The 20,470-nt window shown below is 45.5% G+C and overlaps 1 protein-coding gene across 6 annotated transcripts in view; it reads right to left on the reverse strand.

Annotated features, from left to right (window-relative positions):
• The window catches only part of Clec16a (C-type lectin domain containing 16A), a 205,776-nt gene that overhangs the window by 97,482 nt on the left and 87,824 nt on the right, over nucleotides 1–20,470 (reverse strand). For 4 of the 6 annotated variants that reach the window (XR_008719030.1, XM_055597723.1, XM_055597721.1 and 1 more), the window contains exons 15-19: nucleotides 19,634–19,678; nucleotides 17,398–17,448; nucleotides 14,455–14,583; nucleotides 12,232–12,267; nucleotides 9,009–9,129 (exon numbers count right to left, since the gene is read on the reverse strand). Coding sequence is in view for 5 of the 6 variants with exons in the window: in XM_055597723.1 (XP_055453698.1) it covers nucleotides 9,009–9,129; nucleotides 12,232–12,267; nucleotides 14,455–14,583; nucleotides 17,398–17,448; nucleotides 19,634–19,678 (382 nt within the window). In the remaining variant the exon portion in view is untranslated. The remainder of the gene's footprint in view (nucleotides 1–9,008; nucleotides 9,130–12,231; nucleotides 12,268–14,454; nucleotides 14,584–17,397; nucleotides 17,449–19,633; nucleotides 19,679–20,470) is intronic. The other 2 variants (XM_055597725.1, XM_055597722.1) reach the window with 1 other exon arrangement.

The raw sequence follows: 20,470 nt of genomic DNA on the forward strand, positions 1-20,470 counted from the left end.
TTGTTTCCAGCTTCGGGCTATTACAAATAAAGCTGCTACAAACATGGGTGAGCAAATGTCCTTATTGTGTACTTGAGCCTCTTTTGGATATATGCCTAGAAGTGGTATAGCTAGATCTTGAGGAAGCGCTATTCCTAGTTGTCTGAGAAAGCACCAGACTGATTTCCAGAGTGGTTGTACAAGTTTACATTCCCACCAGCAGTGGAGGAGGGTTCCCCTTTCTCCACAACCTTTCCAGCATGTGTTGTCACTTGAGTTTTTGATCTTAGCCATTCTGATGGGTGTAAGGTGAAATCTCAGGGTCGTTTAGATTTACATTTCCCTGATGACTAATGACGTTGAGCATTTCTTTAAGTGTTTCTCTGCCATTCGATATTCCTCCATTGAGAATTCTCTGTTTAGCTCTGTTCCCCATTTTTTAATTGGATTACTTGATTTGTTGGTTTTTAACTCCTTTAGGACATCAGAAGAAGGAGAAAACAGGGAACAAGTTAGGAGCCTGCCATAGAGGGCCACTGAAAGGCTCTGCCCTGCAGACTATCAAAGCAGATGCTGAGACTTATGGCCAACCTTTGGGTAGGTAGAATGCAGGGAATCTTATGAAAGAAGTGAGAAAAAGTAAGATCTGAGAGGACAGGAGCTCCAGAAGGAAAGCAACAGAACCAAAAAATCTGAACACAGGGGTCTTTCCTGAGACTGATACTCCAACCAAGTACCATGCATGGAGATAACCTAGGACCCCTGCATAAATGTAGCCCATGGCAGTTCAGTGTTCAAGTGGGTTCCACAGTAATGGGAACAGGGACTATCTCTGACATGAACTGATTGGCCTGCTCTTTGATCACCTCCCCCTAAGGAGGGAGCAACCTTACCAGGCCACGGAGGAAGATAATGCAGTCACTCCTGATGAGACCTAATAGACTAGGATCAGAAGGAAGGAAAAGAAGACCTCCCCTATCAGTGGACTTGGAGAGGGGCATATGTGGAGAAGGGAGAGGAAGGGACAGATTGGGAGGGGAGGAGGGAGAGAGCTACAGGGGGGATAGAAAGTGCATAAAGTATAATTAATAAAAAAAAGAAAAAAAAAACTATTTTCAGGTGATATGTAGGTGTGTGTTTCTGCATGTTGGGTATGTGCATGTGAGGCAGGTGAGCACCAGAGCTAGAGTTAGTTACAAACAGCTGTGAGGCACATGGCATGAGTACTGGGAATAGAACTTAGGTCCTCCATAAGAGCAGTAGGAGATCTTACTTAACCCATGAGCCATCATTCCAGCCCACTTTAAAATTTTTCTCAGTCCAAAATATATCCATGGCAATGGCTGCCAGGTGTCTTCCGTTGCAAGCATCTAAGAATAATATCTCTGTATTAACGTCTTTCGTAGAGTCGTCTTCTGTGATATGTTGATTACTCACTTTTTGGGTGAGGGCTGACTTTGAACTAACAATCCTCCTGCCATAGCTTCTTGAGTCATTACAATCATATGACACCACACTTAGCTGTCACTATCATTCATTCACTATTTTACAGAACTAGGAATTGAACCTAGGGGCTCACATGTTAAGCAATTTATTCTCATTTTTGATAAGGTTATTTCTATATTTTGTATATTAAATTAATTCTTTTTGCAGTTCTGAGAATGGGATTGAGAGCCTTGTACACACTAGGCAAATGCTCTTCACTGAGCTCACTCTAGCCCAGTACTTATAATAATGAGAGGTTAGGCTGTTACCTTCCAGGACATCAAGCTGCCTGTCTTTGTTTTTCATTGCACTTACTATTTGTGCTGTTTTCTCATTTTTACCAGCACATGGTCATTCCTGGGTCATCAGCAAAATAAGCCAACAAAATTTTTGAGAAATGACAGACAGAATGGTAAAATGGTCATTGGCTTTGCAAGTTCACATTTTCACAGACTTACAAATCACATAACCTGCTTGGGGTACTTCAAGATACTTTTTCTGGAAATGAATCTCCGGGCAATCAGACAAGCACAGTCAAACATGCTTGCAGGGCTTAAGAGTTCTCTGCAAGGGAACTAGAGAAAACAGCACATGAACAAACTGTTGAAACATGGGGGTGGGGGACCTCTGCAAGGTCTTTCATGACATTGACAGAGGGCTGGAGTCATAGCTCAGTGGAAGAATATTTGCCTCTACTGTTCAAGCCCCAGCATCACAATATAAACACAACCCTCCTGGTTATACTCAGATCCATCAATTATCAAAAAGATAAAAGAGGGACATGGGCTGGATCTCAGACACAGATAAGGACAGAGTGATACTTGAGGTTCACTGCGCCTTTATTGAGTTGCACACATGCTTGTTCTAGGAAGTAAATTAGGCATTGGGGTAAAGGGGTGCTGATGCTGGAATGCACCAGTTATGTCTAAAGAAGAGCAGGAGACAGAGGAGCTGGTGCCAGAAGATGCTGGACTTTGAGGAACACAAAGGCTCTGCTTGTTCAGACTGGGATGGGAGGCCAGAGTCTGACTTTTGTTTGACCATTACACACTGAGGCCCCAAGGAAGAAGCAAATGGCATGGCAAGAGGTGGACTGAAATAATCCAGGTGAAAGACAATAGTAACACAAAGCCAGGTGCTGGAGTACAGCAGGGAGAAAGGTGACCATTGATACTGGACAGGAAGGGCTGAGGGGCACTGACCAATGGAAGTAGAATGTAAGGAGGAGGTCAAGAGGCACCCAGAACACCAGTCGGCAAGACATGAACAACTGAAGATGGGAAGGCTACTACTGGCTGGTTCTGTGGGAAGAAGCATCCAGATGCTCCTTAGAACAAGGGAAGCATCCCGGGGTGCTGGGAACACAGGCTTAACGTTCAGAAGATGCTCATGGCTGGAGATGTGAGCTGGGGACAAGGGTGTCCTCATACAAAAAGGGGTGTTCAATACTTGCTAGTGGGCAGATGTAGACTCCACATAGTCAGTTCCTCTGAGACTCAAAAGGAATAGAAAGTTAGGTTTCTACAATGAAATATTTTGACTTTAAAATGTTGGTAGCTAACATAAAAATTTCTTGCTAACATTCTTCTACCAGTTGCCTAACTGTATTAGTGGGTCTGACTGCCTAAAGACCAGCAATCTCTGCATCTCCCTTTTAATAACTTTGTAGAGGTAAGAATCACTGTTCTCATCTTATCATCTCAGGAGCTCAGGCTCAGAGGAGAATCCATTTGCCTGAGGCCACATAACTGAGAGGGAGCAGAGGACTTGTCTGCATTGTCCTGGGACCTGAGGTTTCTTCTACACTGTTAGTCACCTCCTTAAAAAAGCAGATCCTGGACTAGAAGCAGCCAGGAGGGGAGGGGCAAGCGCCAAAGCAGCCTGCTGGGCCAAGACATGAGGACAAATAAAAGAGTCCCACTATGTGGGCCCCAGAGAACAAGCTGGATCCAATGAGACTTGGCATTTGTGCAATAGTGCACAGAAAAGACGAGGGTGGTGGGCAGAGTCTAAGGACACTTCTGCTGGGGCACAGCGGCATGTGAGCCACATAGGGACAGCATCTTGTAGACCTGGGTTCTTTAGGAAAGCTCTGTGGACTCAGCTGCCCTGTTGTACTTTTTGACCCAAAACCAATTCTTCATGCTGCGTCCAGAAAGGTGTTCTGAGGCACAATCAAGTCAGCCAGCTTTATAAAACCTCGCTGTATTACCTGAGGATAAACTCCATTCTTGTTCTGCCCACAGGACCTGCAAGCCTCTCACCGCCACTGTCACCCTCTATGGGCCTTGCTGGGCCCGGTCCTGCACCCACATCCACATGCAGCCTTGGACCATTTGCTGCTCTGACCTCAGGCCAGGTCAGCTGTTACCTTCTCTGAAAGCACCTGGCATAGCAGCCATCTAAGCTTTGTTCTGTGATGCTGTAGTAGGCAGGACTTCCTCCTGAGACTGGGAGCTTGGAAAGCCTGCTTTGTGCTTCCATGTTTGCTGTGGCTACCTAGTGAGGCACAGCAGATGTGTGTTTCCTAATACTCCCCTTTTCTGTGAATATACTCTACCCATTTTCCTGGTATTTACAGCATCCTTTTATAAATGACAGTTCACAAGTGCTTCTGAATCAAAACAAATAAACTCATTTCCCCCTGAGACAAATACTCCCATTTGCCCAGGGAGCCTTGATTTCTCGTGTTCAAGCATCTTCCTGACTCAGCACCCCAAGCAGTGAGGATAAGGGGCACAGCACTGTGCCCAGCCATAGTGCTTTGTTTAAAAAAAAAAAAAAAAAAAAAAAAAGCTTGGTTTAAAAGAAAAAAAAAAAAGGTTGCCATCCTGTCCTCAGAAGCTATGTCTTGTATTGTTCTGTTGTAATGCTGTCCTGGGTCATGGAACCCTAGAGTCTATAGGAGGATGATACTTTCCAGACCTCAGACCCCAGAGAGCATATCTCCACATCAGGAACCTTGCACTCAGGGGCTCTAGCATGTGCTGCAGAGTTCTACCAGGCAAAGGTGGAAATTTCCAGTGCCCAAGGGGTAGTTCTTTACAACCCCTGGCCCCATAGAATAGGATCCAGGCTCCTGCCCCCTTCTCTGAAGTATATGGAACCATGTACAGAGTGGCTGTGGAGAGCTATCTAATTGCCATACATTTCTTTGTGCTCCCTTACCACATATCTCATCTGCTACAGGGACCTGGCTCCTCTATAGGGCCTGCTCGTCCTGATGACCTGCTGAGTCACTATCTACCAGTCCCTGCCATGTGAACTGTCCCGAAGTCAGATCCCCAGAGTCAATCTATACCTCTGCCAGTCACTCACAAAACACTGAACCTGTAGGTACGCCACCTAGGAGACCTATGCCATTGCCTCCTAAATAGCCTCCCCACCATTGACATTGTGCCAGCATTGTTCTAAGCATGCTATATTGTGACATGATCATAGTCTAGTTCCTAGTACTGTGTCTGACATATAGTATGTACTCAAGAAACACCTGAAAAGATGAAAGGATCTTCATTAACCAGTCTTTCACTGAACGGACTTCATGGATGGATTTTAAAAGTCAGAATACATTTGGTATGGTGGCTCAAACCTATAATTCTAGCACTTGAGTAGCTAAGACAGGAGGAACTGCCTGGAGTTCAAAGGGCAGCTGTGATTACAAGGTGGATTCCAGGCCAGCTTGGGTTACTTAATGAAACCCTGTCTCACATAAATAAAAAAGCATATACTACGGTGGTTGTAGGTCACATAGCTGCTGGCTCTACCAGGGTCTGCCTATGAGGTCAGTAAAGCAGACTAAAAGCAGAGGACTGCAGTTCTACCTCTAACCCAAACAGCAGCTGGTACCCTGGTGTCTTGGGGTTTGCAAAATGGCAGCCACTTGTTCAACTAAGAATACTTCAGGTCCTTATCTACTACAGAAGTCTAGAGAAGCCATGACAATTAATGCATGCTGGGTGCAGGCCCACTGTAAAAGAAAAGACTTGGACAGACATTACAAATTCAGTATTAACGGTGAGACTTCGTCCTGGAGGTTGGTGAGTCAGAATGCTATTCCCCGAGTCTCTTTCCTTTTCTGTTCTCTCTTCACTCAGCAGATACAGCAAACAGCTCATGACCTCTGCCCATGGTAATCCCTACTGAGGAGAATAAAGGTAGGGCAGAGCCAGAGTATGAGCACACCTTTGATGCTCAGGGGTGGAGGCCACCGGCAGTGTGACCATACTTGGCAGCAAACTCTGGTCTGGCTGCTAGTGCTCTCCAAGGAGGTTTTTCTATCAGCGCAGTGAAGTAATAGATACTTGGTATGTCATGTTTCCTGCTGTGTAAAGCTAGCATTTCTTCAAGCCCACCAGACCATATCATGGAAGATAAAATGCACCAGTCCAAACCTCTCTCCTAGAATCAGTTTTTCATGTTTTCCAAGTTTTTCATGAAGAAGAAACACACCACGCTTCCAATCACTCAGCCATCACTCACCTACTCCAGCTTTACAGAAATCTTTTGTGTACTTTGAAGTCTGATAATCTCCTTTAACATTACAATCACCAAAATAACAAACAAACAACAATAACAAAAGTAGCACCATGTTTTTAAATCCCTGTTGCTCTGAGTTTTCTGAATGTCATCCTATTTAGCAAAAGACATAATTTGTAATCAGGCTGGGTAGAGCCAGCCAGCCATTACTTTCTTAATGGCCAACTACCCAAAAAGGCTCAGTTAAGTGATCTCAACTAGCAAGTAATCAATTAAATTGATAAGTGAAATACTTTTAACCTTTATTTCAGCAGGGCCCTTCCTAGGGGAAGGAGAAAAGGAATGTGAATTCCCAGCATAAAATTTAATTCCATTTCACGGATATAACATTGAAGAGAGCTGTCTCCCTCTCTGCATAGATCAAATCAGAGAGAGACTAGTCCTGATTCTCTTCAGCCAACTCGATCAATTCTAGCATTACAGAAATCACTATGGCCATTTTTCAGGGTGAAGGGTCAAAGAAGACAGGCAAAGAGGGTCATATATATATATATATATATATATATATATATATATATATATTTAAATTTCTCTAACATAAAAAAAAGCACAAACAAAAGGAATGCTAGGAAGAGAAAAACAAGCCAGTAAGGTAGTTTTCTGCAACTTGGTCACTCAGTGAAGGGCCACACTGGGCACCATGGCCCTCTGTAGGAACAAGGTCTCTGATGTGCTGGGCCACTGGCTTCTCAGGCTAGCCCTAGGCTGTGGTTTTCATGACATAAAAAGCAAAGCAAAGTCACCAAAGCCAGGCAGAGTACTTCTCTGTCTTTTTCCTCCTCGAGTAGTATGGAGCCCTGTGAAAAAGTGCTTTCCTTTGCCTGCAAGTGCCCCCATCTCATTTGTTTGTTTATTTATTTATTTTTTGTTTTTGAGATGGGGTTTCTCTGTGTAGCCCTGGCTGACCTAGAACTCTATGTATAGATCAGAGTGGCTTTTAACTCACAGAGATCCATCTGCCTCTGCCTGGGATTAAAAGTGTGCTGCTGTGCTGGGATTAAAGGTGTGTACTACCACTACGTGGCAACCATCCCCATTTTACAGGAGGAAAAACAGAGTCTGCAGTAGAGGAGGAAAAGTAGGGGAGAGCTGGCTTGAAAGCTAGCACTCAGTGGTTTAGTCATGAGAGCTGGTTATATAGCTTATGTTTTTGTCAAAACTGACTGATGTATATACTCTGAAGGTTGGAATTTATTCTATATAATTATGCCTCAGAAAAGATGGTTTTGAACAATTGGACTATGGAGTGGCACCTGCTGCTTCTGTCTGCCTAGCCATTACCTCTCCTTCAGGATTATCCTCTTTGGGTCTCCTTCCTCACACTTAGGGTCCAGAGTTAACCCCATGCCCTTAGCAGAGGTTCCCGACATTCCTCTGACAATTGCATGGCTTGAGGACAGCTCCAGTGTCCAGTCTGGGCTACTGAAAGCCGACTTCGACTTCAGACTTTTCTAGTTAATTCTGTCAGGGCGACTTAGCTGATAAAAATCTTGGGGCTAATGGTGGCCATCTTTCTACTAGCTGGGGAAAAGAGGAAAGCAGAGTCAAGAGATGGCAAGGGACAGCGTTCCACTGACTGTTTGAACACCCAGATTCAGCCATGTCTGAAGACAAAACTACTTTTAGCCTTTTAAAAGCTATCAGCCAGCTCCCTTTACTAGCTCCCTTTCTTTTCCCATTGCCAGGCTGGTTAGACTCCTAACACAGGGCTGGAGAGATGGCTCCTTAGATAACTGGGCTTGCTGCTCTTACAGAGGGTCTAACTTCTGTTCCTGACACCCACATGATGGCTCCTGCTTGTAACTCCAAGGGATCTGACACCTCTGGCCTCCAGGACACTTGCACTCATTATCCCTACCCCCATCTTCCACCTATACACACATAATTAAAAACAGCAAAAATAGATCTTAAAAAAAATGCTCTAACATATAGAAAACCTGTGTCCTTGAGGTGCACGTGCCCGTGGCAAATGGAGGGAAGAGAATGCCATACGAGCATGAGAAGGGTTCTGGGAATACCACTGTCTCTTTTAAATCTTTTATAAACTGGCCATGGAGACACACACTTGTAATCCCAGAACTTTGGAGATGAGGCAAAATAATATCAGTTCAAGGCTAGTCTGGCTTATTCAGAGATACTCTGTCTCAAAAATTAAATAAAATAAATGTCATCTTATATAGCAGAGGGAATTTGAAGCAATGAATGATGGTGTCCTGATTATTATTATTTTTTTTTTATCAACTTGACAACAGGCTATAAGAAGAAACCTTAATTGAGAAAATGCCTTTACAAGATGGGCCTGTGGTCATGCCTGTCAGGTAGTCTCTTGGTTAACAGTTGAATTGGGATTGTCAAGCTCATTGTGGGTGGTGCTGTGGCAGGTGGACCTGTGCTGTATAAAAAAGCAAGCCATGAGAAACAAACAAGGCAACGAACAGCACTCCTCCATGGCTTCTGCTTCTGTTCCTGCCTCTGGGTTCTTGCTTTGAAGTTCTGCCCTGACTTCCTTCGATGACCAACTGTGATATGGAAGCGTAAGCAAAACATATCCAAGTTGTGTTTGTTCATGATGTTTTATCACAGCAAAAGAAACCCTCACTAAGACAATGGTCAATACATAGCTCAAGATTATAAGCTGAGCACACAGTTTTCTGATTTGCAAAGCCCTCATTCTTACCTAAACACTCCTGACTTGATTTTGGGTTTGTTGTGTCTTTTCATTTTGATGGCTTGTTTTTTACGGGCTTCCTTTTGGTATCAAGAGAATCTTCTTTCCACTGGACTCAGGAACCCTCTAATCCACACCACCAGAAAGTCAGTACTATTCTTACCATGTCAGTGAGGGTCCACTCACTGGGCCTCCTGCAGCCCAGCACTGGCCTTTTAGCACGGGTCAATGGCAGTACAGACTGCATGCTGTGTACACTCTCAGCCCTGCAGCAGGTGGCTAACAGAGTAGTGTGCTATATCCCCTGGCCCACCGGTGCAAGACAGGATGGCCAACTCACTCAGATCCAAGACATCATCTGTTTTGATCAGGTCCTCCTCCCGAGTCAGTGGCAACTGGGTCTCAGGTTCCCCGCGCAGCTGCAGTGACAGGGAACGTAGCATAAAGAACACCCGGATGGCCTGGATAGAGCAGAGAGCAGAGGAGAGTGGAGTTTCAGGGGTGTTTTGGCGATATGCCCTGGACGAAGGCATTGCATAGTCACTCTTAGTTAAATGGAGAGGAAAGAGAGAACAAGCAGGCCAGCCTTTGAAGCACTGTGGAGCTGTCATAGCAAGATGACACTTCAGGGGAGCAGCCTGCTTCAGTCCCCAACAGGTTCAAGCCTGGCTCACTTCACTGGGCAACTGCAATTGCCAGGACCTGTCACCATGGGTCATTTGACTTTTATCCCAGATCTTCTGCCTGCTAGCTTGCCCGTTCCACAGCCAGCAAATAGCCAAGACTCAAAGAGGTGAGGACTACTGCCCAAGGCAGCATGTCCAGGAAGGGCTTCAACCTTCCTGCCACTCCAAATGAGCTGACAGACAGAAATCACCAGCCTGTGTGTCAGTCCTATCTAGTAAGAGTAGCATATATGCAGGCTCTAGATCTGGCTGGCCTCACTGCAAGCCCAACTCCCACTGAAAGTCTTCTACCTCTTGGGCCTTGGTTTTAGGGAGAGAAGTGTGATAGACAGGTTAGGCCTGATACTGGCCAATGGACAACAATGTCCTGTGAGCCCCTCAGGCTTTCCTAGCTCATCTCAGGGACAGAGACAGCTTGTCAGCACAAGCGTCCCTGACCCATGGAAAAGGGGTCTGTCAGCATCCAGTGTGGCCACCAGGCATGTCCTGAGAGCAGAGAAAAGGCCACATCAGCAGCTATCAGGGACATCTTTGCAGAAGCAGCCCTCAGCTCCAGAAACAAACTTGCCACCAACAGCCCAGAAGCACAGGGAAAGCCACAGGTGAGGGCACTTCCAGTCTCACCCCCACAACAGGGAACACAGATTCAGAGGCATGCAGTCAAGGTCAGCACTGCCCCCACCCCACTGTGGTGGACAAGTCACAGTAATTCCTAACTCTCTGGCTATGCTGCAGTCCTGAGACAAGGCTGGAGGGCACAGCCAGCACAGACCTACAGAAAGGGGTGGTCACGTAGGCCCTTGATAGATATCACTACCAACATAAAGAAATGTCAGGGCAAACCACTGTGGCTTCACACAGATGAACGCCTGTTTATAGCAAAGACAGTGATAGTCCTGGTTTACGTCAAGGGAAGAAACCCTTTATCTAGAAGGGAACTTTCCAAAAAGGAGAAGGGACAAATTCTTCCCTTCAAGGGGCTGGAGGGTAAATGCATCCTAGTGGCCCAGGCAATGAGTATCTCTAATTAGCTACCAAAGTCCTGATCCTGCCTTGGAGCAGGCTCCTCATGTAGAAACTTCGAGAGCACTCCACAGCCTTGTCCTCATCTGAAGGAACACAGCCTTTTGAGTAAATAGGAAGTACAGGCGGCCTTCCCACTATGAAGGTGCCATGAAGATCCAACCCGAATGTCCTGAGCAGATTTTAAAGTCTAGCCTTCATAGAGGCATCTGCACCAACTGGAAGAAACAGAGGTGTGGTTCTATTAAAAAAAAAAAAAAATCAAGCACTCCTATCTATCTACCATGTGCTGGGCTTTAAGGGTCTTATTTTGTAAATTTAAGACTACAGGAACAAGAATGAGTGCTGAGGGGGCAGAATGAGCTTGGCCCACACAGCTGCTAAGGGGCTGAGCCGAGACTCTAACGTCAGGTACACACTGACACAGCCCAGCATACCAGGAAATGCAATCCCTATGCCAGCCTGTGTCACTAGGACTATCTGGCAGCTAGAGCTCTCAAGTAAGCAGTTACAGCTTTATGGATGAGGAGAAGGGAAGGAAAGGCCCTACTGCAGGCCTGTCCCAGTCACGGGAAAGACATTGGATTGTCAAGTCCATTGCTCTCAAGGTTCTGATAGCAAAGACCCCCAGCAAGGCCATGGCTGGATCGAGAAAACAAGCAAAGGCTGCTTTCTGTAGCCCATGCCTCGGAAGACTGAGGCTCTCCAAGGAATGTATGAGCTGGGAATTGGCTTTTAATGTAGGCCTTTTGGTAAAACATCTGCTTTTGTTCTGCAAATGTTGAATGGAAGATATTTCCAGGAATTATTTTAAAGTCATTTAAAAGATAAAACAGAATATAACCATTTCAAATACCATTTCAAATACCAACTTTTAGGGGAAAGCCATATATACAAGAAGCCCACATCTAAGAACAGAAAGAGGTGAGTCCCACAGGGCAGGGGACTCCTCATGGCAGAAGTGGGCTCCCACAGCAGCTGGAGGGGCCGGCAGGCATGCTGTCCTACACCATAACCATTTTATGCCATCACCCTGGAGATATTACCAATTCCCTCTCACCACTCAGCTATTTAGCACTGTGCGGTACCATGGGCTGTCATCACATTTGGGCCTCTTTTTATTTTGTTTCTCTCTGCGTGTGTGTGTTTCTCTGTGTAGTGCTCCTCTCAAACCCCCACCAAGAGTTGGCCTTCAAAGTAGTCAGGGCTCAGGACCCAAGGTTTTATCAAGTGCTCTTCTTTTCTTTGCTAAATCAAGATACAAAATTTGAACTGTAGTCAAAAGGAATAAGAAACAATGCCTTTCATTGGAAGGCAGAAGACCAAATTTTGAAAGAGAAGGCAGTTGACCAAGTTCTAACATGAAGAAGAAATTTGCATTTCTTGGCTCCCATGAGCCTGGAAGCAAACCTTAGTCACATTCGGTACCCGGAGAACCAGAGCATGCAGAGGCTTTGGAAAGGAAGGTCTGGAGTCACAAGAATCTCAGCTCCAACTGGGGCTGAGTGAGCATAGGAATTCCCTGAGTCTGGGCTACCACTGTGGGGAGGGATACATGAAGAGTCCCTGGGGAGGGCGCACCATGGCATATAGGTAGTAGTTTGAGCCCTAGGCTGGTACTGGGACAAGCATTCAGTTCACCTCTGCCTGCTTCCTTGCCGTATTTGCAAGCTGCTGTGTTTGGTGACAGTTATTCAGGTTAGAAGCCCACCAAGGCCATGGAAATAGCTGTGAAAAGTCAGTCATCCTGAAAATAGGATAGAAGCAGTTTGATGTGGTTTCAGACCAGAGAGAAAGTTAGGTGGTGATGTTAGAGATGTAAAACAAAACAAAACAAAACAAAAAAATCCATACCCTTTGAAACAGAAATTCTGCTTCTGGGAACTTCTCCTAAAGAAATAATTCAAAAGAAAGAAAACACTGTGTTTATGAAGCACCTCTTATGGTTTAGCTGGAAAAAAGTGGATTATAGTGGAAATACTCCAAACTCTGACTAATGGTAAAACCTATGGGAACTATGGCAAAGGGCTCCTGGAAAAGAAAACCTTGATGCAGCCCTAAGAAGTCAATTACAACTCTAAGTCAGTTTTGCCTATGATCCCTGCCCTTGGGCAATAGAGGAAGGAGGATCAGAAATTCACTGTTATCCTTGGGCTGGGGGTAAAGTCACTGGTAGCATGCAAGAGGCTCTGGGAAGCATATCCAGAGCTGTAAAAACCACTATCACAAAAAAAAAAAAACAAAAAAAACCTATACTACAGTGAAGAGAGAAAAATGGAAGATGAAAGCGACAGCATGGCAAAGACACCCTGTGCCATCATAAGAGGACGAATTTGTTAGATAAAGTGGAATGGGAAGCAAAAGACGCCTCTAAAGTGTTGATATATGGAAAAAATTTCCTTCCTTTCAAAATGGTGAGATATGACCGAGATTTCTTTAATGGCTAACCCACAGCAAAAGAATGAAGCAAAGTCCTCAAGGTCAATAGTGACTAACCCAGCTGTCCTTTCCTGGGAACATGGAATTAGAATGTGGGGACACATATCTGAAATCTACGATACCTGGGAGGCTGAGGTATCATTAGCTTGAAGTCAGCCTGGGCCACTTAATGAGACACTGTCTCAACAAAATTTAGAAAAAGCAGAGCACTTGCTGATCATGTCCAGGACCCCAGTCCCATCCCTAGTGATGGCTTCCCAGAGAGCTTCAATTCAGACTTTAACATTAGCCAGAGCCCCCTGCTGGCTCTTCTCTGCACCAAGCCAGCAGAGTCCCTGAATGAAGCCTCTCTTGCTCATCTAAGCCAGCAGAATACTCCACTGCTGTCACACCAACATCCTGCCAGAGACTTTACAGCCATACTGTCAGCTACTGTGGGTAGAGCTGAGGGGGCACAGGAGGAAATTGAGGCTCAGGGAGGTGAAGTGATGCTCTTAAGGTCACATAGCTAATGGGGCTTAGCCTCTGTGACTCAGGAACTTGTATTCTTTCTTAGCCACTTCTTCCAACTGCCCCTACATAATGTAGGGGTAAATCCAAGATCTGCTTCATTCAGTCTCTCCCTGGACCCCAAGAACTCGCATGACTTTTACTACAACGTGATGTCTCTTCTTGGCTGGCATGACTCAGGGGCACTTTTGGTATTTTGATCTTGTACTTAAGATTAAAAAAAAAAAAAAAAAAAAGGATTTCTGTTGTGTGGAGGTCAGAGGACAACCTGCAGGAGTCTGTGGTTTTCTCTGGGGGCTTGGGTATGTGTGCTGCTTGAAGATATAAAATCCCCACTTCCTCTGTAGCCTCTGAGCACATGGTTAAAAGTGCCAGCAGGGTGGAGGAGGTCACAGATGCCACACACCACTTTATGCCACTTGCTTTCTGAATCCCAAAGTGAAAACCCTCTGCTGCTCTAGCCACAAGCAGACCAAGGGAGATGTGGTAGTTAGCCTGGGAGCTGTCATGAATGCCTCTAAATTATCCATTCATCTTAATGTCTCCAGGGAATGATTTTCTAGGAAAAGGCAGCGTTGCTTTCTAAGAAAGAAACCGAGATCTTACGCAGGAGATAAAATACTGTGAAGAGCCTTCTGAGGCTGCTTCCTAGAGTGGTCGCTTCAGAAAAAAGTGCTGATAAGGGGATCACCCTCTGCTGCTTCTAAGAACTTGGCTCAGCACATGCTCTCCTGCCTCCTGCCCAGCCAGCATCATCCTCTCACTACCAGACACATTGCCAGCGTGCTGCCTGGGGTTCTGAGACCTCAGAGCAGGTTCTCACCCACCGTCTCTGTACTAGATGTTCCTAGGCTCTGCTCCCCCATGCTTCAAAGAAGCTTGGCCTGGCTTCCATCCCGGGTTTTGGCCCCACTCTGCCCTGGATGGTGGTCTGACAGCAGCCTGCAGAAGTGCCAGCTGCCACAGAATCCCAATCCCCCATTTCCAAGGGCAAGAGGCTTTGGAAAGTCATGTAGGTTCATGTGGGGTGGTACTCTTTACAGCTGTTAGGCACATATTGTAGGCAGTCTTTAACTGATCTAGAAGCCTCCTCCCTATGGCCCAGGAGAGGACAGATTACTTACTCACCCGTCTCGTCTTTTCCACATCACCACATGGCAGCCGCTTCACAAAGTCAATGCCAGTCAGTGGAGTGCCCGTTGGGGGCAGGAGGATAGATGCATCCATCATCAGATACTCTACATTCATAGGCTTTATCTAGGAGAGACAGCACAGGAAGCCTCAGAGAGGGCCCTCCTGTACTTGGGCCACAAATGAGGGCCATCTCTGGGTTAGACAGAGGCCACTAGCTTGCTGGATGAGTGGCAGGCCTTTTTCATTTTCTAAGTTGCGGCTTTCCTCTTCATTTAAGCCAAAGGGCCTCCTGACCACCTTGTGCTGGCTGGCTGCCTTCCTTGTAGGACATAGTAAACACTGTTTTCCAGAGGCCTGAGTCCCTTTTTCCTGTATTCCAGAGCAGGGTGGCAGAGCCATGTTCCCACTCCAGGCTGATCTTGGCTCTGGCTTTCCTGCAGGGCCTTCTCACAGTACACATTGGCTGTAACTGTTCCTACAATGCCAGAACCTTTTCTAGGGAATTCTTTCCATTCTGCCATGGGAGCAGGAGACAGCAGTGAGCCTCATGGCCCATTATTCCTTTAGCAATAAACCTGAGTGGTTAAGGAATGTGTGACAGTCAAACTTGGAGGCCTAGTTTCAGCCTGCCTCCTCCAGTCCAAGATCAGCATTCAGGCCAATTTCCTAGAGACAGCTGAGGATTGACTTCAGTTGCAGGGATTGGGGTGTGTCCCCTTAGTATTTCTGGAGAATGTTAAGCTTTGTGCAGCAGAACAGGCCATAAACACTGGAGTAAAATAAGCAAACCCCAGGAAGCTTCCTGTGGGGTGGGATGATGGGAAGGGAACACATTTTTTGTTTAGGCTGTTGCTGGGTACTTCACATTTGGCTGGGGCAACTCAGAGGTACAGGCCCCACTGCCTAGATGACAAACAGCCAGGCTCAGAATGTAAGAAACCTGCCGAGGGTTACACAGTTAGGGAGCAAGAAAAGCAGACACCACAGGCGCTTAGAAGCCCCAGCATTTCCAAATCATAAATAACATGGAGAGTTTACATTTCCAAGCTGAAAGGGAGACTGTGGAGGATCACACTCCGTGGTGGTGGTGGTGGTGGTGGTGGGGAGTCTGCTCTAGGGGAGGGAAAAGTTGAATATCTATGGATGCTCCCTCTGTAATAGATGGTCTGAAGGGAAAAAAATACAAGCTGCTCTCCTAAGCATGACACAGGCTGTGTGGGCCAATAAGGTCCAGACACAGTCATGGCAACCAATATGTCACAAGGAAGGATGACCTTGAAAACATTCCACGGATGCCTGGGGAGGGGAGGGGTGGCAGGCAATGACAAAGATGAGGTGAGGATCCTCCTGCCAGAGCCCTGAAGACAGGCTTGGAAGCCAGAGAGCCACTTAGCTGTGCTGCCTGCCTTTTTCTTTCTGACACTTTAAACACTTAGGTTCATTATAAATGTCCCCATCACTTCATGCTTTGGTGAGTTATGTCTATGAAAAAGACCACTTATCATTATTTATTGAGTGCTATGTAAGGGCTGATTCTGGGGGTGCAGAGAGACAAACAAAATAGGAAGCTGTCATCTTCCTCTGTCCTCTGTGCTCCAGGGAGAGGCAGAGATTGAAGGGGCACCCCACCCATGCTTATTGCTCTAGAGAAGCAGCAGAGCGGACTACTCTGCCATGAAAGCCTGGCTCTGCCACAGCCGGTTGGACAGACTTAAGGACATTACTCAGAGTCCCTGATTCCCATTTTCCTCATTTGCACAAAGGAGACAATGGCAATGATTCTTCCATAGGCAAAGACTGTGGATTAAAGTTCCCAGGGCAGGAAAACAAAAACAAAAACAAAACAGCAATTCCTATGTTGAAGATTCTACAAAGCAGATTGGCTAGGACTTCTTGGTTGGGGAGAACTGAAATGTTGCAGGTTTGAAGCCAAACTGTCATCCTCTGTCTTTAGCTCCCTTGGTGGCCATTCCTTACTCACCTCTGTCTAAGCACACGTTTTGTGACTTTCAGGTTTAACTTTTTGGACTGTGTTCATCTCACATAGCACCAGATTCTGCCCACTTCAGAGTTAAGAATGTCTTTAGGCAATACCTGAGACTTATGAAAGAGACTTCCCCAACTTTGCTGTAACCTGCTACCTGATGTTCTCGACGATGCATTTGAAAAATGCCTAGATTTATGATTTTATTTTGTTCTGTGATTACATGAAACCAATCCTTTGCAAAACATGTGGGGTATGGTCACTTACATTTGTAAAGTGAGAACTGTGTTTTGTGTCAGACTCAATATATACAACATGTTCTTTTCTAGCACCCAGCCAGTCCTCAATAAGGGACCCCTTTCTTTACTGATACCCAGTGACTCTGACTACCTTACAGACACAGTGCCATCACTTTGTGCAGCACTGGAGCAGCATTAAGGTCTGTCCCATCTCTGCTGGCAAGAGGCCGGTTTCCTAAGGCCCAGCTGAGGACTAATGTCAGCTGCAGGGCCTAGGGTGTGTCACTTTATTATTTCTGGAGAATGTTAAACATTGTTCAGGACATACCATAAACACTGGAGTAAAATAAGCGGAAAAAAAAAAAAAAACCCCAGGAAGCAGACATATGTACTTTTCCACAATGATCCAACATGAAGCTTGTTGCTGGGTATTTCACTTCTGCCTGGGGCAACTCAGAGGTATGGGCCCCACTTCACAGATGACAGACAGCCAGGTTCAGAATTAAGAATCCTGCCCAAAGGCATACAGTTAGGGAGCATTAAACACTTCAGCGGCACAGGAATGAATATAATCTGAAGTTTCAGTGGTGGCAATCAAATTCACCTCCCTAACAATCTTTGCCACAGAAAGCCCCAGATGAGACAGAGCCCTCTGCAGATTTGACAGGCATGAAGGAATGTGCTAGCCTCCATATGTTCTGGCCCGGTACTTACTGTCATGCTCCTGTACTCATCTTCAAACATGTCCAAAAAAATCTCTTCTCCCTGCAAAGAAAGGAAGAACTGAAGAGAGGCTTACTCCTGCTGCCATAAACACAGCCTTATAAATGTTGCTCTTGGCTTTGGAGGCCATCTGTTTTTCATTACAAGTCCTTACAAGTCACCAGAAAGCAAAACACAAATGTGAATGTGAACACACATGTACAGACAAAAAGGCCAAATATCAAATGGCACTGCTAAACATTTTCCTCCTTTTTGAAAGTACACTGAGCTAGCACTTCTTCTGTCAGAACAGCACAATAAATAACGTAACATATAATTAAAACGTAGACAAGGTTAACAATGTGAGTGCTTAACATGATTTACTCCTCAAAATCATTGAAAAAGTGGGCAATACTGGTTAAGTCACCATGTTAAACATGTGAGGCCCATACCTGGGCAGGGAGGGCACAACTACCAACACTTAGTACTAAGATTAAATATGGCTAGCTCCATTTGTTTTTGAGGAAAGTCTTGAGGTTTGGTTGCTAGGGGCAATAACTTCACAGGATTCCACCTTGGGCACGATACAGCACCACCTGAATCACTGTAAGAATGGGATGGCAAAAGATGTTGTATGGCAGAGAAGATCAGGCTGGAGCCAATGTGCATCAAGCTAGGCCACTCATTGTAAAGGCAAAATAATGCACAGAAAATGCACAGCTCCAGAGCCTGCCTCTCAGCTGGGGCTTGGGAGCTGTCAGTGCTGCCATTGCCTTGTGTTATGAATAGAGTCAGAACCATCCTGTCTCTCTGGGCTGAAATAAAATGCAAATACAGCTTTCCTTCTGCCTGGGACCAGGAGGCAGCTTCTGGAAAATGGCTACTCTGTGCCTTTCTGTGTTTACAACATCAAAGCTTTCAAGGAACAGACAGATTTCCAGCAGTTATAAGGGAAAGAGGTCCAAAGGGGACCAGGCTGACTTCTGGGCTGACTTGAGGGGAATGTTCTTGCTCAAAGGCCAAGTATGGCTATCTGAAGGGCAGCTGGGATTTCCTTTCTAGGGTGTGGTGGCCCACAGTGATGCCCCTTTGTCTGGGCGTGTCCACAACTGCAGCCGGAGAAGGTCACCTGGACCTGGCAAGATAGAGTTCTAGATTACAAGATTGGGCTGTAGCTCCACTAAAACCGACAGCAATGGTGGCAGGTAGCACCCAGCACCAGCAGTTTCAGCAAGGACAGTGCTTCCACCTCCCCACAACAGGAGCTGTCTGAGCTTTGTTCAGGGGAACCAGGGCCAGGAGGACCTGCAGAAAGCACAAACTGAGATCACTAGGATGAATCCATGTGATGGATCCACTACAGCTCTGAGTCACCACAAACTCAATCACTGTGTGAGGACATGGAGTGAGAGAGGCCCCTCACAAAACATCAAATCTGCCTTAATCTTGGACTTCCCAGTCTCTGAAAAGACTGCTGCTGATAACATTTTCTCATAGCAGCCCAACTATACTAAAACAGACGTTAAGGTCAGAGGCAAACAAAAGCCATGAAATGTTATAAATGGATCTCTTACAGTAATCACCTGGAACCTGAAAATACAGGTCTTAAACCCTCACTCAGATCCAGAAGGTCATCTCAGTAAACTCAAGACAGTTCTTCAAATGCCTGCACGAGGGTTCTTAGCATGCATGTTTACAGACATTACACATGTATATAACCGATAAAATCATGGGGGATTCATGATTTTAGGCTACATGACTCATGAATCTATGACTTTGTCACACATATAATCCCATAAACTACAGAAAATTTATGAGTAACTGATAAACAAATTGCCATGAACTAGCAGTAAGTCCTCAGGCAATTTATGGTTCTTGTAGGAAAGCATGTAAAGTTCCGAGGCCATAGCCCTGGAGACTGTGGGATTGAGCACTAGCGCCCAGTAGTCACAAGTATAAAAAGTAGCCAAGGGGCTGACAAAACGACTCAGCAGGTAATTCTGATGACCCAAGTTTGATCCTCAGATTCCACATTGAAAGGAGTATACCAACTCCTCAAAGTTCTTCTCTAACCTCTCTATGTATACCATAGAATGCACATACTTACACATGTGTGCACATGAGGGGCACATGTGCACATATGCCCCTCCACACACCAGGACGTTTTTGTATAGGACTAGACCCCACCACCCTATACTCCATGAGAGACAGATATCCCATGTTACTATCCACCTGTGCTGCCAAGTACCTTATAGAAATGCCGTACAAGGTGGACACTCTCTTCTCTTGCACCCTGTTGAAAAATAAGGAAGGTGTGAGGGAAATAGATCTGAAGGGAAATGGTGGGTGACTCAATTAAGCAGGGGAATAAGTTATTCAGTACCGTTATTATATCTTCACTTTAAAAAAACACAAAATTATTTCACTAGAGTGTGTATGTATGTGTGGGAGTGGATCATAACAGATACAACCAAGGGCCAACCCTCAGTTGTTCTTTTTCACCTCTGCACTTTCTACATTTTCTAAAAATCATGAAGGAGAACAAAAAATAATAAAAGATACCAAGAACCTGATAATGTGTATCTTAGCATACACACACATAGGGGGGAGGGTAGATAAATGTTTCTACATGTATAAAAGCTTTGGCACACAAATGGAACATTTAAAAGCTGCCGGGGCTAACCTAGAAGCAGATTATTTCTAAAGATGCCACAACAATGCAAGAATGTGGGATTTTTCCAGGGGTCTGGATGGTGGGAGGCACCTCTGGACATGTGGGCCTTGGGGGGTACATGTCTCAGGTGCAGCTTCTCTTGAGCTATGAAGGGGTATCATGGAAAAGGCAGTGCCAGTAGCCTCCTAATGACCTCTTCAGCTGAGGGATAGATAGCCTGGGAAGGAAAGGGAAGGAAAAAGGGAAGTGAAGAAAGAAGGGGAGGGAAGAAAGAAGGGAAGGGAAGGGAAGAGAAAAGGGAAAAGGGAAAAAAGGGAAAAGGGAAAAGGGAAAAAAAGGAAAAAGGGAAGAAAGGGAAATGGGAAAAGGGGAAAAAAGGGAAAAGGGAAAAAAGGAAAAAGGGGAAAAAAA

This window comes from Psammomys obesus, unplaced genomic scaffold, assembly GCF_907164565.1.
Source record: "Psammomys obesus unplaced genomic scaffold, mPsaObe1.curated_primary_1811, whole genome shotgun sequence".
NCBI classification, from domain to species: Eukaryota; Metazoa; Chordata; class Mammalia; order Rodentia; family Muridae; genus Psammomys; species Psammomys obesus.